Source organism: Rhinopithecus roxellana, chromosome 4, assembly GCF_007565055.1.
Source record: "Rhinopithecus roxellana isolate Shanxi Qingling chromosome 4, ASM756505v1, whole genome shotgun sequence".
NCBI lineage: Eukaryota > Metazoa > Chordata > Mammalia > Primates > Cercopithecidae > Rhinopithecus > Rhinopithecus roxellana.
The window spans coordinates 97,965,438-97,982,904 of record NC_044552.1 but is presented as its reverse complement, the minus strand read 5'-3'; the positions used below and the strand labels follow the sequence as shown (position 1 = coordinate 97,982,904).

The 17,467-nt window shown below is 44.5% G+C and overlaps 1 protein-coding gene across 3 annotated transcripts in view; it reads left to right on the top strand.

Annotated features, from left to right (window-relative positions):
• The window catches only part of ANKRD6 (ankyrin repeat domain 6), a 215,185-nt gene that overhangs the window by 125,949 nt on the left and 71,769 nt on the right, over positions 1–17,467 (top strand). For 2 of the 3 annotated variants that reach the window (XM_030928053.1, XM_030928054.1), the window contains exon 2: positions 14,292–14,554. The exons of the other annotated variant lie outside the window; for it this stretch is intronic. In XM_030928053.1, the coding sequence (XP_030783913.1) occupies positions 14,435–14,554 (120 nt within the window). In that variant the 5' untranslated portion in view covers positions 14,292–14,434. The remainder of the gene's footprint in view (positions 1–14,291; positions 14,555–17,467) is intronic. 3 annotated transcript variants of the gene reach the window in all.

Below are 17,467 nucleotides of genomic sequence, written 5' to 3'. Positions count from 1 at the left end.
GAAGTTAGTCATATAACCTGCCTAGGGCCATGAAGCACATTCTATGGGTGGACTGTTTAAATAGATCCTCTCCTTCCCTTGCTTCTCCCCACTCCTGCCTCAGCTGACCTTGGAAGAAAATTGAGAAGGGGACCTAGCAGAGTGTTTTGTGGATAGTGGTGTGGACAGTCCATGCAGTACAGGTGTTTCCAGATCATGATATCACCTCTCACAGGTGGTGGACATTATCAGCCTAAAATCACACCTAACCTGGACATGCGTGTTGATAGCTGCAGAGAGCTGTGAGAGAAGGTCATGTGGGTTAAGGAGAGTGGGGGATGAGAGGGAAGAGCAGCGTGTCATAGTATCTGGAATTTCTAGCATCAGATGGATGTCCTTTCAAGAAATGCCTCAATGGCAGAATGATTGAATAAAATGGGACTCCTGGAATGAAAACCAGGCCCAGAAGAGTTAGAAACAGTATTTCTAGAGGAGGATCACACAACTGACTGATAGCAGAAGCAAGTAAGTGTTGCTGGGAGAGGTTGAGCATGTGCCTGAGGATTGTGGGCTCACTGACTTGCAGGTGTCCTCCAGCCCTGGGAGAAGGCCTCTGTCCTCTGTGGGACAGCATAGAAGAAATACTGTTGGAAACCAAATTAGAGTAGTACATCACAGTTGGTGTTTACTTCTGAGTAGATATTCATGTTTATCCCAGGCTTCCCTTTGCCATATTCGGGACTGTGTTTGCAGGATTAGAGTCAGATATTTAATTCCTTGCTAGCAGAGCAGCTTCCTGGTTTTTTCAAGCTTATGGTGAAGAATTGGAAAGTGGCAGGCTGACACGCTCATTTCAGTTCAGTGGTGTTTCCTGTGGGAGACTCCTGAGGATTCAGCCTGCCTCAGCTGGCAGCTGGAGAGACCCCCGCCAGGCTGCCTCTCGCCCTCATCAGCAGGACCCACTTCTCCTGCTGGCATCATGCCCATATCAGGTGCTTCCCCAGCTTACTTTCTCCCTCACAAAGGAATGAGTGATGGATGATTAATATGTAGAAGTACATATAAAGTGTGTGAAATTTTATGAAGGATATGTAGCCAGTAGGACTATTCTTAGCCCCTGGAACCTGACCATCCCTCAAACAGCAGCAAGGGACCATTAGGTTACAAAGTATTTACAGGTGTTGAAGTGACATGTTGGAGCTCTGATTCTTGGCCCTAAAGATGGGGGTGTGTTAGTGACTTTAAAAAGGCAGCACAGCCTGTGATTTTCAGTGGCTGAGACAATTGGTGAAGAGTTATTGAGCATCCGTTATGTAGAAGGCATTCCTATTTCCTTTGACTGCTGTAACAAACCACTACAAACGACATGGCTGGAAACAACAGACACTTACGCTCTCACAGTTCTGGAGGGCAGAGTCTGAAATCAAGCTGTTGGTGTTGGTGAGGTCACACTGCCTCTGGAGGAGACTCTTCCCTTGTATCTTCCATTCTCTGGTAGCTCCAGGGTTCCTTGGCTTGTGGCCATATCACTGCAGTCTCTGCCTCTGTGGTCACATGGCCTCTTTTTCTTCTGTCTCAAAACTCTGCCTCTCTTATGAAGGACACATGTGACTACCCACCCAGATAATCCAGGACATCCATGGATTAACTTAATCACATCTCTTTTTTTGTTATATAAATTAATAAATTAATATAGATTCTGGGGACTAAGACATGGACATATCTTTTGGGGACCCACCATTCAGTTCACTATAGAATTCTATTAGTTTATCTGGAAACATGGAAAAATAAGAGAAGGTACTTGCTCTCTAAGAGTCTGTAATGCAGTTGGGTGAATATAGATGTGTTTATTTATCCAATAAGCATGTATTGTTTCCATGCCATGTATTGTTCATGTGACACGCTGTGTGATTGCATTGAACTTACATAGTGGAATGAGACACAGCCCCTGTGCGGGAGAAGCTCAGAGTCTGAGAGGAAAGACATTGTACACAAGAGTAACCTGAGAGAATTTCAGTCTCTCATGGTCCAGTATTTGTAAGAAGATATTCAAAGAAGCACAATCCGAAGACCAAAATTGGCTTGTAAAAGAATTTTAATCATTTCTTGTTCTCAAAAGTAAAGGAAACCCAATATATAACCCCATAGTACAATGTTCATATCCTGGTTTTCTCTCCTAATTCTCTTACATTCCCCCATTCTGCATGGCACATTCATTTCTCCCTCTCCCCTTTCTCTCCATCCTCTCCTCCCTCCCCCGTCTCTCCCCCCTCCCCCGCCTCAGTACTTTGTTATATAGATGGGCTTAGCCTCCCTTGACAAGTAGGCCTTCTTCTCTCTCATCTCTCCCACTTGTCCTCTAAGTCTACATCCTAAAGCCCAGGAAATTCTCTGGTTAGGACAGTCTCCTTAGAAGGAGAGGCACATGGGAAGCTTTTTACTCAGAATGTAAGAAGAGAGGCCAACAGTATTGACATCACACAATTGCAGTCCAGTTTGGTAAGTATTACAGTGAGATTTTAAAAATACATTATTTTGTGCTGGCCTCATTCAATTTTTGCAACAACCCAGTGGGTAAAAACTGTAGTTACTCATATTTTATACATAAGTAAATGGGCTTATAGTCATTAAGAAACTTGCTCAAAATCAGTAGCAGACCTGGGATTTGAAATCAGGGCAGGGGATTTGACCCTTGGGATCTTGGAGGTTGGAAGAGTATTAGGAGAATCTTTAAGAGGAGGACATCTTTGAATCAGGTATCTTTGAAGGCTAAGAAGGAGTTTAGACAAGTCTAAAGAGAATTCTAAGCAAAAATGACATGGTTGGACTTTCAAGGTGCTCTAAGTACCTTTTGGCCAAGTTAGGGTGCAGAATGCAGCGGGGCGAGGTATCAGAAGAAAAGGTGGTTGGAAACAGACTGGGACGAGACTATGCATGGATTTGTATATTGCTGGACTTTGTACTGAGGGAATGTGTGTCACTGAGGGTTACAGGCAGAGGAGAAACACAATCACATTTGTGTTGTAAAAAGAGCACTGTAACATCAGGGATCACATAAATCAAGGTGGGGGACGAGAGGGCAGGACTTGAGGCAGGGAGAGTAACATGGCAGAATGGCTTTTACATGCAAATTCAGCCCATAATTAGCAGTCCCACTAGCCCCCTGTATGGTCTGTTTACATAAAACACTCTGACAAGAAGCACAGAGGAAGAGCGGTCCATAGATAAAGGCACCATAGACCTAGCAACCACCGCCAGCAATCTGCTCCCTGGCAAGTGGGCACGGTGGCAGTGGCTCCTACTGCATTGCAGCTCAGCTGTCTGTTCTCAACCTTTGCCATCTTGAAATAAACTGAAGGGGAAGGGCTAGGTTCTCATTATCCCTTTCTTCTAACACTGACATATCAGAAAGCAGGAACTTGCCTCTCACTGCCTCATTGCCCTCTAAGATCCAGAGAGAGCACAGAGAATTTAACCACCATGGGCTCAATGGTTCTGTCTTTCCTGGGAGTCAAGTTTAAGAAATCCCAAGAACTAGCTGACCAGGTTGTGCTGACTTGTTTAAAGTTATCTTTTATTGAGGACCTATTTTGAGACAAAGCAGACTGACTATCTGAATCCTGAATATTAGTCTGATTTGGCTTCTGTTTTTCCCTAAGTGAAAACCCATCTGCAGAAGCAGATTTCCATATATAAGCTGAAACCTGCTTTACCTCTTGTCCCAATTTCTAAGTTTAGATAATCACAAACAGAATTTCAAGAAACATTTCCAACATTCAGTTAGAGACTGTTGCAATAACCCAGGTAAGAAATGATGACAACTTAAGGCAGTGGCAGTACACCTAGAGAAGGTGGAACAGATCAAGGAACATCTAAACAGTAACCCTGTAACCATGCTTATGTTATCTGAGCACTTTCTATGCGCCGGGCATTGAATAAAATGTGCGTTATCTCATTCAATCTTTGCAACAACTTAATGAGGTAGGAACTGTTATCCTTTCTGTTTTACACATGCAGAAACAGACTCAGAGTCATTAAGAAATATGCCCAAAGTGAGTGGCAGAGCTGGGATTTGAGTCCAGGCAGTCTGACTTCAAAGCTTATATTTTTAGTCTCTATGCCTTACTGTCTCAAATCAGGATGATTTGGTGGTTTAGTGAATGAGGGATGGGGGAAGGGGGAAGAAGAAAAATGGGAGGAATGTTCCAGATCAGGGAAATGGGTAGCTAGATCAAAGATGGAGCCCCTCATCAAGGTGAGGACACAGGAAAAGGAACAGGTTTGGGAGGAAGGATGGTGATTTGGTTGTGAATACATTGATAGGGGACATCCAAGGAAGATGTCTGGTAGGTGGCTGGGTGTTTAAATATAGTGCTTCAGAGAACGTGATTGAGGGTAAAGAAGTAGACTCGGAGGAATCTGTATCTAGGCAGCAGAGGAGCATGTGAGCAGCAGGGAGGGGGAGCACTGAGATCTAGAGAATAAAATGAGCAGAGAAGATGCCCAAAAACCTCAAGGACCTGCAACATACAACATATCAGCGAAAGAAGCATTCAATGGAAGAAAGGAATTGTCCAAGTGATGGTTAGGAGAATAAGGAGAGAATGGCTCACAGGAACCAAGGAGGGGGAATTTTGAGGGAGGGGTGGTAGCAGGGCCCAATGCAACAGAGAAATAATGTAAAGGAAAAATCAAAAAGTTACTATTGCATTTGGCAATTACGTCAATGTAAAACCAGCCAGTGGGAGTGCAACATGTTACAGACATGTTAGAACAGGGGTCCCTAACCCCCAGACCATGGACCAGTACTGGTCTGTGGCCTGTTAGGAACCTTGCTGCACAGCAGGAGGTGAGCAGGAGGCAAGTTGGTGAAGCTTCATCTGTATTTACAGCTGCTCCGGATCACTTGCATTACTGCCTGAGCTCCACCTCCTGTCAGATCAGCGGCAGCGTTAGATTCTTATAGGAGTGTGAATCCTACTGTGAACTGCACATGCAAGGGATCTAGGTCACACACTCCTTATGAAAATCTAATGCCTGATGATCTGTCACTGTCTCCTATCACCCCCATATGGAACTATCTAGTTGCAGGAAAACAAGCTCAGGGCTCCCACTCATTCTACATTATGGTGAGTTATATAATTTCATCACATATTACAATGTAATAATAGAAATAAGTTGTACCATAAATGTAATGTGCTTGGATCATCCTGAAACCATCCTTCCCCACTGCTGGGTTTGTGGAAAAACTGTCTTCCATGAAACTGGCCTTTGGTGCCAAAAAGTTTGAGGACTGCTGTGTTAGAAGACAGTATAGACATTTCTTACAAAGCTAAATGCTGTGCTGCCGTATTACCCAGCAATTGTACTCCTTGGTATTTATGCAAATGAGATAGAACTTATGTCCACACCTGCACATGAATGTTTATAGCATTTTTATTTGTAATTGCTGAAACTTGGAAGCAACCAAAGTGTCCTTCAATAGATGAAGGGAAAAGCAAATTGTGGTACAATGGAATATTATGGTATACATGGAATATTATTCAGCACCAGAAAGAAATGAGCCATGAAAAGGCAAGGAGGAACCTTAAATGCATATTACTAGGGGAAATAAGCCATTCTGATAAGGCTACACACTGTAGGATTCCAGCCACATGGAATTACAGAAAAAGCAAAACTCTGGAGAGAGTAAAAAGATCGGTGGTTGCTGGGAGCTTTGGGGCAAGAGAGGGATGAATAGGCAGAGCACAGGGGAGTTTTAGGGCAGTGAAACTACTCTTTGTGGTACTTTAATGGCAGATGCATGATATTTTGCATTTGTCAAAACCCATGGAACTGTAGAACACAGAATAACCCTAATGCAAACCACAGACTCTAGTTACTAATACGGTATCAATATTGACTCATCAGTTTTAACAAATGTATCACACTGATACAAGATGTTATTAAAAGGGAAAACTGTAGGGATGGGGGTGGGCAAAGGGCTATATGAGAACTCTGAGCTTTCTGCCCGGTTTTTCTGTAAACTTAAAATTGCTCTAAAACATAGTCTGTCAATGAAGATAAAAAGGGGAGGAAAGGATGGAATAGAAGACATAAATGAAGGAGGGAACAGGGCAGGAAGAAAGAGAAAGCCATGCATATACAATCTTGAGAGTATAGCATAAAACCATAATTATAATTAATTCTGCATGCTTGTGTTACAAATAGAGCAAAAATATGACTAGCCACTCTTCTGACCAACTCCTAGGGCTCTCCATCACAAGTGCAAGATAAGTTCAAGTAATTTGGCGTGATGTGAAAATTTTTCACTGCCTGACTGCCGCCTCATTTTCCAACACCATCGCTGGTCTTTGCTGTGTGTTACAAGCTCCAGCTGCAGTTGTCTCTTTGCCTTTCTTTGCTACTCATGACACATACTTTCAGACCACTCTGCCTTTTTGCTCTTGCTGTTTCCTCTGCCTCTGTCTTCTCCCCTTCTAACCTAACCAGATCCTACCTCCTCTAACACACTACGTTCTCTGTGAAAACTTTCCTGACCTCCTTTCATCCCAGCACAGCAAGCAAGAATGATCCCTCTCCCAGTTTCCACAGTTCCTTGTGCCTATTTCTTTCTTTCTTTCTTTCTTTTTTTTTTTTTGTTGAGACGGAGTCTTGCTCTGTCGCCCAGGCTGGAGTGCAGTGGCCGGATCTCAGCTCACTGCAAGCTCCGCCTTCCAGGTTTACGCCATTCTCCTGCCTCAGCCTCCCGAGTAGCTGGGACTACAGGTGCGCGCCACCTTGCCCGGCTAGTTTGTTTGTATTTTTTTAGTAGAGACGGGGTTTCACCGTGTTAACCAGGATGGTCTGGATCTTCTGACCTCGTGATCCACCCGTCTCGGCCTCCCAAAGTGCTGGGATTACAGGCTTGAGCCCCTTGTACCTATTTCTTCAACATATGCTTGGTACACCACAAAATACATGACAAAAATGGTTTCGGTGGAAAAACTGGGGACAGAAAAGCCAGATCAGAGCAGATTTAAGGAGTGGGTAGAAGTTGAGATTTGACTACATAGAACTGGTTTTATTGTGATGCTGCGTTAATTATTTTGATTTGTCTTTAGCATTTGGGTCTTTACCTAACAGGGGTTGAGGGTGATGAGAAGAAATTCCCAGAGTGGCTGTGGTGCTGTCCAATGCTTTGCTGCTGACAGACCTGTGTCACTGAATAAGGGATGCCTCTAAAGTCGTAATTTATCTGGCCCCAGAAACTGTAGTCCTCTATTTTGAGGGGGAAGGGAGAGAGGAGAATGACTACATTCCCTCTCTGTTATCTCTTGGACAGTCTGGAGCCATAGCCTGCCTCATGTATTTGGAAAGAAAAGAGATTAGTTGACTAGGTGAGTACCTCATATATTTCTTATGGGATCACAGGCTCCTGAAGACCAATTGATAACCAAAAATAAATTGGTTATTGGTTTTTCTGTCATTCATTAAATGGACATTAAAGGCCAACTGTGTTCCCAGCACCATGATAGGCTCTGGGGATACAAGATGACCAAAATGGAGTTCCTGCCACAAGGAGTTAATATAACCAGGGAGACCAACCTTGAGCCAATAACAGCTATTATGCTGTGTCTTAGTCTGTTTGAGCCACCATAATAAAATACCACATACTGGGTGGATTAAACAACAGAAATTTATTTTCTTCCAGTTCTACTTTCCAGTTCTTCTGGCTAGAAGTCCCAGATCAAAGTCCAACAGGGTTCAGTTTCTGATGATGGCTGTCTTCTTGGCTTGCAGATGGGCTGTTTTGTCCTCACATGGCTGTTCATCGTTGTGTGCACACCAGAGTACATGCACAAGCATGAGTGCACTAATTCTATCAGATCAGGGTCCCACCTTTATGATCAAATTCACCTTAATTATCTCCTATTTCCAAATACAGTCACACTGGGGCTTTGGGCTTCAACATATGAACTGGGGGGACACAATTCAGTTCATAGCAGAAGCTTATAGAAAACCATAGGTGCTGGCCAGGCACGGTGGTTCACGCCTGTAATCCCAGCACTTGGGGAGGCCGAGGCAGGCAGATCACCTGAGGTCAGGAGTTTGAGACCAGCCTGCCCAACATGGTGAAACCCCGTCTCTACTAAAAATACAAAAAATTAGCCAGGCATCATGGTAGTCGTCTGTAATCCCAGCTACTTGGGAAGCTGAGGCAGGAGAATCGCTTGAACCTGGGAGGCAGAGGTTGCAGTGAGCCGAGATCGCACCATTGCACTCCAGGCTGGGGGAAAAGAGCGAGACTTTCTCAAAAAAAAAGAAAAAGAAAACTGTAGGTGCACACATGAGGGAATGATCATCTTGTCTAGGGAAAGGCAGGGACGGCAGAAGGCTTAGCAGAGATAACACTTGGTCTGACCTTTGAGCGTGTGCGTGGTCATTTGCCAAGTGATGGGAGTGCCCAGCCCTGACCTGGAGGCTCTGGTGGTCTAGCAGTGCTAGTCAGTCAATAAGTTATTGATATATATAAAAAGGGGAGGTCTCTACCTCCCAAGCCTTCTGTCAGTCACATCTTTATTCAGTGATGTGTGCTTATTCCTCCTATGTGAGTTTTACATCTGTAAGCAGCTTTTCTTGGTAGAGTATGTCACTGGTTTCCTGAATAATATTCAGATGTCACTCAGCTTTCACTGCAATAGCCCCTCTGCCTCCTGCAGAGGTGGTTATTTCAAAAGATTCAGTGACTGTCAGAGTTAGAAGAAGAGAGTTATTGTGCTTTAAATGGCTCAAGAAATAAACATACATGTTTTTTTTGTGACAGTGGGGTGTATATAATGAGTCATGGACTTGCTAAAGCAGAGCATATCCACCCTGTCATTTCCCTTCTTTTGCAAATTGTCCTAGTGGGCACCAGGTTCCGTGATCAGTCAGTGCTGAGTGTCCTCATGGGTAGTGCTGTGTTAGGGGCCCTACCTGTGGGAATAGATCTTCTCAGAAGGAGGAAGTGTCCTGGAAGCTGTAAGAAAATGAACCACTCTTTGGTTTATTCTTCCTTCCCACTCAGTTTACCCTTATCTTCTGGCAACTGGGCTTTTGGGCCCTGATCATGGCTTTTCAGTGGTCAGATGATGAGTTTCTTTAAAATAGGGATTGAGTCACGTTCCTCTCTGTTGCAGCCTCACTTGCCCCTCAGTGATGATCACAGTAACCCAGTAGTGATTGCTTTTGGATAAACTAGTATGAGGGTTGTGTACTTTTTTTTTTTTAGCTTGTGTTATTCTGCTGGCAGTTTGTTTCCCCAGTGGGATTCAGCCTCTTTGCAATGCACCTGCCAGAGTCTCCAGCTGTTCTCCTGCCCTTGGTGTAAGCCAAATGACAACCAAAGCAGAATTGCAGTCCATTCCATTGCCCCATTACCCTTGGGGAAATAGGGTAAGGCTTTAGGACGACGGGTGGTAAGAGGGTTTGTGCTGACAGAGTAGAGTAATTTTCCCGTCTCTGAGACCAACAATTCTATCTTTAGAGATAGAGAGGAAAATGTGGGGATATTGGCTCAAGTCAAAATGAAAGCCCTCTCCTTTCTATGATGTCTCCAGGTGGGTGTTGGATTTCTGTTGTTTCAACAAGTGGGCTGGAGCACACGATTGCGAGTTTAGGGCAGTCGACAGCACTCGGAACAGCTTCTGAAGGGGCTCTGCTCCCTATTTACTCCCTTCCCCCTTCCCTACAGAGACTGTTCAGAGGAGCATTTGTGAGACAAACGTTGGGAACAGCTGCTCAGCCAGACCCTTGTCTCCTGTGCTGCTGCAGTCACTGTGCTGGAACTCTCTGCCGAGGAGGGTGGAGTGTCTGGGCTCCGCTGCTCCCACAAAGCAAGCATTTTCCTGTTTTCTTGGAGGCAGTTTGTTACAGATTTCAACCCTTTCTGCATCCCTCCCTCCCTTACAACACGAATGCTCATCTTTTCTTGCATTACTGCTGAAATAATGCAAACTTCGTTTCTCTGTCATCTAAGCGTCATTCAGAAATGTTCCTCTGATCTGTGAACTGTTCCCTGACTTCAATCGGGGCAGTGTTACAGGTCCTCTGCTGGCAGGAGGGAGCAGTCCGTCAAAATCTGCAGACACAAGACTTTCAGAAGCTGTGACGAGCAGACTAGCAAGCCACAAAACATTGCAAGCTGAATGGATGTCTTAATAAGCTTTTAGATGTGATTTGGCCAGCATCGGCAGAGGAGGCTAAAGGGAAAAGGCAGCAAGCATTATAACGTAAATCACTGCAGATTTGCTGGGAGTGACAGCCCTAGGAAGCTAATGATCTCTCCAGGAAAGAATTGACCACAGTTATCCAGAAACTGAACACGATGTAGAACAGAGAGGACAGCCCCTCGGATGTGAGTACCATCTCTTCAACACAAGGTTTGGAGCAGTAGGAGCAAAGCTAGTTGTTATAGCTGATGGCGCTCCATAGCCACCAATTCCTGGGTGCCTGTGGGCCATCTCTGGGTGGGTTGTACATACTGCCTGACTGGGACTTTTATTTGCAGATCTCTTCTGGAATATTTTGCCTGTCGGGAGATAGATGTAGTGGCTTTAGGATATTGGCAAATTCTCCAAAGTGTAGGAGAATTTGTTGTAAAGCCCCAAGAAAACAGCAAAAGCAAACCTTATAGACCTTTTTCTGTAAAAAGAAAACTGATTGCATCACAGACAAGCAGATGTGTGACCCTCTGGTATTTGTGATGACAGACAAAAGAATTAGCAAATTACAGAGCAACAAAAATGGGGCAGTGGGCTGGGAGGAAGGAGGGAAATCTTAGGAAGCTTAATCGCTATCTAGATTCAGGATATGCATTGCATACTTATGCTCGTGTGTTTATTTCCTTTTGGCTTAAGGAATGGGCAGCATGTTTGCATTTAAGGTTTTCCTTCAGAATGCTGTGAAAAATGAGCATTGTGACAAAGAGGGATGTAATTGATAGGCTTGGGGCAGAATACATTTCTCACTGCCAGCAGTGGGAAGTATCTTGAATGATAGCTGATCTACCTGTAAGAGGAGGCTCAGATACAAGGAGGGGATGAACTGCTACAGCCGAGGTAGCCAACAGGTTGGCATGAAGTTTAACTCATTGATTCCAGACTGGTTTCACCCCTCTATTCCCTTCCCCTCCCAATTTACTGTCAGGGATTCCCCCATCCCTTCTTAAACTGCTCCCCACCCCTGCAATACACACACCTCTGTCTGGTCCAGTTTGTCAGGTCAGGACATCAGATGAGAACCAGAGTGTCTTCTCACTCTAAGGGATGGGGGATCATTGTTCTAGGTGGGAGGTAAGGATATGGGGTTTAGGAGCAGTGACCATGAGGGAGGGAGAGAGGTGGTGTCTCTGCTTGGCCTGCACTTGGTATCTCTGCTGAGCCTGCACCCACACTCAAGGCTGAAAGTGCAGGAAGAAGCAGAAATAGAAGACCCTCATTTGATACCCTCCCACCCATAAACTGTGTGTAAATGCCCCTGCAGGTAAAGGCTGGAGATCCTAGTAAGGAGGTGATTACTGGGCTTAAATTGAAAATGAGGTTGAGATGTGCAAGCACATAGGGATGGTGTTGGCAACAGACTAGGAATTGTAAAGCTGGGGTTCTGTTCCTGATCTTGCACGCAGTTTTCTGTATGACTCTGGTAGGGGGAGTATCCAAAATCCTGTGTGAGGGACCTGTTCTGGAGGCTGCTCCGTGGGTGCTTTGGTTATGGTGGAGGGGATGGAGTGAGAGTGAGGAACATTCTTAAGTAGCTGTAACTGAAAAGCAAAAAATAGAAGGGTGTTTCTGCTTGGCCATTGTTTTCTCACCACTGTAGTATTTTTCTATCTTTAACCAAACAGAAAGGAAAATTAATGTGGGCTGTGCTTGCAAAGGGCTATTTACCAGTGATAATTATCTAAACAAGGCTATCTCAGTAGCCTGCAGCTATGGCATAAGTGTACTTCAGTCTCAGTATCCAGGAGGCTGAATTCATTGCATGGGACTGGAGGGTGGGAGGGGAGTGGCTATCAATTTACTATGGGCCAGCTGGACCCCTGCATCCAGTTGCTGAGGAGGCTGCACAGTGCTGCTGGTGTGGAGCTTGTGACCTCAGCTGATGGGCTGTACTGAGGTTGCAGCAAAAAAACCTCTACCCTCAGGGGTAAGCCGTGGAGCAGAATGAGTAGAATGAGTAGAATTTTAGCCATGATAATATTTGTATGAACTGGGCTGTTGTACTTGAGACATTCAAATATCCCTTGCAAGAAAGGTTCTGGAATGGAAGGGGCCCGTTGGGTCTAGGTCTAGAGATAACAAATGGGTAGATGAGGGGAAGGGTGTGATTGTGGAAGGGAGATCATTTCGTAAGTCATGGCTAATACTCTGTATTTTCCTGCCGTTTAGGCCTGGAGTGATTTTGCAATATTTGGGCAAACAGAGCAGAAGTTCAGTATAATTGGTTTGAACAAACCACAGATTACCTGAATGAAAAGAGGCAATGCAGCTATGTTTATAAAAACAAACCACTTCCAAATAGTGTAACGGTCTGGGAAACATAAAGCCCAGACTGTAGCCATTCAGTGCGACTATGAGAATTTTCAAAGGCATTTCCAGTTCCATTTCTTTCAGTGTTTTGAGTCTCAACCTTATTCCTTTTCTTTTGGCTCTATTTCTGGCACATCCCAGGGATCTCAGACCATGACTCACCAAGCTGCTTTAGAGCAGACCCTTCGCCAGATTTGTTGTGCTTCTAATGATCCAGTGAGCAGGAGCAGGATGGGTTTGCAGGGTTCCTCTCTCTTTCCCTGGTATTCTTTACCTATATTTTGAGCCACAGATGGAGAACGATGAGAAAGTTTGATAATTCACAAGAGTGGGGGCTAAGAATTCTTTCCAAAGTTATAGTATTCACATCTGAGCCACACTTTCGCATAATAAAACACCCTCTTTAATACCCGCCACAGTCCTGGGAGATAAATGTTCTCATGTCTGTTTTATACGTGGGCATTTAACCCCAGCCTCACAGAGTGGTTGGCCAAACAACCTGCCTGAATGCCACAGTGAACGAGTTCAAACAGGATATGGTCCAGGGCTTTCCAGCCATATCATGGCCAATTTCTTAATCTTTAGACACTGAAAGAACATTTGGGTATGCCTGGGAACAAATGTAAAGGATGGCTGCATCTTCCAGACTTTCAAAGTTAGGATGTGTGGTAGGGTTTGGGTTGAAGTATGGTATCTCTGTTGTAGCATTCTCTTTCCATTTGTATATACTAGTATTTTTAATAAGTATCTTTTAAAATACAAAGAAGCCCTCACTTCCTTGCTGTTCTAGCAGGACTGGATTAGACATTTAAGTATTTCTTCTTCTGCCCAAAGAACGCTTCACCCTTGAAATAATTACCAGTGGCTTTGGTTGGGTCTAATGGCAGCCCAGGTATACTGGGGGGAGTCCCAGTCTTTAAAATTCTATTCATTTTGCTATGTGGTAGGAAGAATTCAGTTTGCTACTAGTTCCTACCCTCCAGATCACTGTTCTGTGACAGGGCTTTAGTGTTCTGTAGGTGGGTTTGGTGCCACTTCTTTTCCTCCTGTTAGCAAGGAAGCAACATGACCAGCCCCCTGCATTGGCAGAGCCACTGTTAGTGTTTAGCATCTGTGTTGTCCCTAAGGTGGATTGTTTCAGCCACTTGGAACCAGGAATCAGCCCGGGCCTGTGCCCAGCTCTCCATCTGTTCCAGAACTCGGGAACTATACTATTTACAGCGAGAAAAGGATGAAGGGAGAGAACTGCAGTAAATGCTAGGAGAAAACCCCAAAGAGAGAACCCACTCAGCAGGGTCTCTGTGGGGTGTGTTCCACAGGCCGCTGACCCACTGGGGAAGCAGCACATTAGCCATGGTGGACGCACAAAACCCAGCCAGGGGGCCTTTGGTGATCACACACAGTACAGTTCCCTGCCAAAGGTGGTGTGTAAACCAGGTGGTGCTTAGGGGATTATACCAGGCCTCCACTCCCTGGGAGAAAAACAGAGCAAACCTTGCAATTCTGGCCATACTATTCCGGAGGATGTCCCTGATGGGGGAAGAAGGGAGGGAGGTTGGCACATTCTGCTGCCTTCCACTTGGAAGTTCTGTTCAGGGGCTTTGCTGTGGAGTGTGCTTCCTGTGTGTTGTGTCCTGACTCCCACAGCTCCCCCCGCTGCAACCTGCAAGCAGCAGAATGCCTTAAAATCAGAGAGAAGAGGTGTGACCTGTCCTTGTGTGTCAAGTGGCCCTGATGGCAGCTTTGTTTTGTAACCCCTAGGTCCCGAAGATGGCATATTCATAAAGATATCTTCTGATGATTGTGAACATCTTTACCTGTGGGTGCCAGGCCGGGCCAGTGACTTCGTGTTGAGCTGAAGGAACTTGTCTACCGCTTCCCTGAAAACCTTTCTTTCCTAATTCATGAGCCAGCAAGATGCAGTCGCTGCACTTTCAGAGCGCCTTCTCATAGCTGCGTACAAAGGCCAAACAGAGAATGTGGTTCAGCTCATCAACAAGGGCGCCAAGGTAGCGGTTACCAAGGTAACAAGAGAAAAATACGCTGTAGCCATTCCCTGGGAACTGGCCTACCTCTTAACCATTGTCTGAAAAACCGCTGTGTTTGGTTCACAGCTTTCAAAGAACTGGCTTTTCTTCCAGTGATGGAGGTTTGGGGAGAATGAGGATTATTAAGAATGCTTTATTGCCATCTTTCAAGTGGAGGACTTGTAATTAGCATTTGATAGTCTTTAAAATCATGGTGGCTTTTCTCACCTATTTCTTTAGCCAAATGGAGAGGAGATCTCTTGGGAGAAGTTGGGACACAAAAGCTTACTGGACAGAGTGTGCGATAATCATGTTAGATGGGCCTCCTGGGGAGGTGGACCAGCTTGTGCACAGCCCCTCCCCTGTGCAGAGTCTCTTTGTCCCTGTCTGTATGATGACGGCCTGGACCAGATGACTGCTACAACCTCTATAGGCTTTGATTTCATGTGGGTCAGTGAAGATGTGTGGTAAGCTTTGGAGGGCATTGCTTACCCAGCGCCAACAGAGAAGGCTATGAAAGATGAGAAACCGTACTGCCCAAAGGCAGTTTTGTAGCAAAGCCAAGAAAAGGCAGGCTCTGCGCAGCCAGTTGGAGAGTTTAAATACACTGGGATAGCAAGCACTTATTGAGCCCTATCCTAGTATTGCTGTAAGCACTTTACAGCCCTCTAGAAGAGATTCTCTTCTCATTCCCATTTTGGAGGTGGGGAAACTTGCCCAGGGTCCCTCAGCCCACTGAGTGGTGGAAATGCAACTTATACTCACAGAGTCTGGCTCCGAAGCCCACCCTCCAGACCTCCCCAGAAAGAGCTGTGAAGAGGGGCAAAGTTTAGTTTTCACAGAGGGTCATCTGTTAACTTCTGACCTCCTGTGGCAGATTGATCAGCTCCTATTTTCATGTTTACTTATATGCAATCTTCACATTCTATGCCGGCCTCCAGAGAGGTCTTGAGCTACTTATAGGTCCCCATGGAGGTGAACAGGCGTCTGCACATAAATGGTGATTGGATTGTTTGGAACTGAGGGTGAAGGGAGCCTTAACTCAGAGCTCATGTGATCTATTCATAGCACTTTCCAGGGCCCAGACAATCACAAATGGGAGAAAGCGTGGAACTCTGTAGTTAGGGCACATGCTCCCAGATTTTAACTCTGCTTTGTTTGCTAATTGTACAAGTTGCTTAATTTCTTTGAGCCTCAGTTTCTTATCTGTAAAAGAGGGATAATAATGTCAGCTTTTCAGATTGTTACAATAACAACTTACTTAATGCACTTAGGGCATAGTCTGCAACTTTTCTTCTATAAATAGACTTAATTATTTGCTATTTTATAAACAGCTTTATTAAGATATAATGTACGTACATTAAATTCACCTATTTTAATTGTACAATTCAATAATTTCTAGTGTATTTACACCACCACTGCTATGCACTGAATTGTTTCTCCCCCAAATTCATTTGTTTCAATCCTAATCCCTAATGGTATTTAGAGATAGGGCCTTTGGGAAGTAATTAGGTTTAAATGGGGTCATGAGAGTGGGGTCCTTGTGATAAAATTAGTTTCTATGTAAGAAGAGGCACCAGGGTCTGCTATCTCTCTCCCTCCCTGCTATGTGAGGACACAGTGAGAAGGTGGTCATCAGCAAGCTAGGAAAAGGGCCCCAACTAGAACCTGACCATGTGGGTACCCTGAACTCACGCATCCCAGCCTCCAGAACTGAGGAACGAATCTCTTGTTCTGGCAGCCTGAGAAGACTGATACAAGCACATTCAAATATTAGAACATTTCTATCATCACAATTAAAATATATATATATTTTGAGACAGTCTCTCCATCTGTTGCCCAGGCAGGAGTACAATGGCACAAATCCTCAGCTCACTGCAACCTTCAACTCCCAGGTTCAAGTGATTCTTGTGCCTCAGCCTCCCATGTAGCTGGGACTACAGGCACATACCACCATGCCTGCCTAATTTTTGTATTTCTAGTAGAGATTGGGTTTCACCGTGTTGGGCCAGGCTGGTGTCGAACTCCTGATCTCAGGTGATCCACCCGCCTCGGCCTCCCAAAGCGCTGGGATTACAGGCATGAACCACTGCGCCTGGCTTCCAATAAAAATCATCATACCCATTAGCTGTCACTCCCCATTCCCACCCCCAGCTCCTGGCAACTATGAATCTACTTTTTGTCTCTATAAACTTACCTTTTCTAGGCATTTGATATAAATAGAATCATATGGTATGTGGTCTTTTGTTTGTGACTTCTCTCACTTAGCATAAAGTTTTCAAGGTTCATCTCTGTTGTAGCATGTATCAATACTTCATTCCTTTTCATGGCTGAGTAATAATCCATTGTATACGTATACCACATTCTGTTTATCTCTTTATCAGTTGATGGACATTTGTGGTTGATTCCAGTTTGGGGCTATGATGCATAATGCTTTTGTGAAAATTTATATACAAGTTTTTGTGTTGGAAATATGTTTTCAGTTCTCTAGAGTATATTCCTAGGAGTGGAATTGCAAGGTCGTATGGCAAATCTGTTTAACACGTTATAAGAAACTGCCAAGCTATTTTCCAGAATACCTGTACCATTTTATGTTCCACCAGCAATGTATGAGGGTTTCGGTTTCTCTACATTCTCACCAGTACTTGTCTGTCTTTTTTTATACGTCATTTGCTTTTTCATGGTTATCTTTATCAAAGTAACCCATGCCTATTGGAATTTTAAAACTATTAGTTCAAATACTGCTAAAGGTTTTTAATAAAAACAGCGATTCTTAGCCCACTCCCATTTACGCTGTGAAGAAACAACTTTCAGCTTCCTAGATATTTCTTTTCTGGTATTTGTCTCCATATTTCCAATGAATATATATGTTGACCATCTGATTCATCAGTTTAATTTTTTAAATGAAGT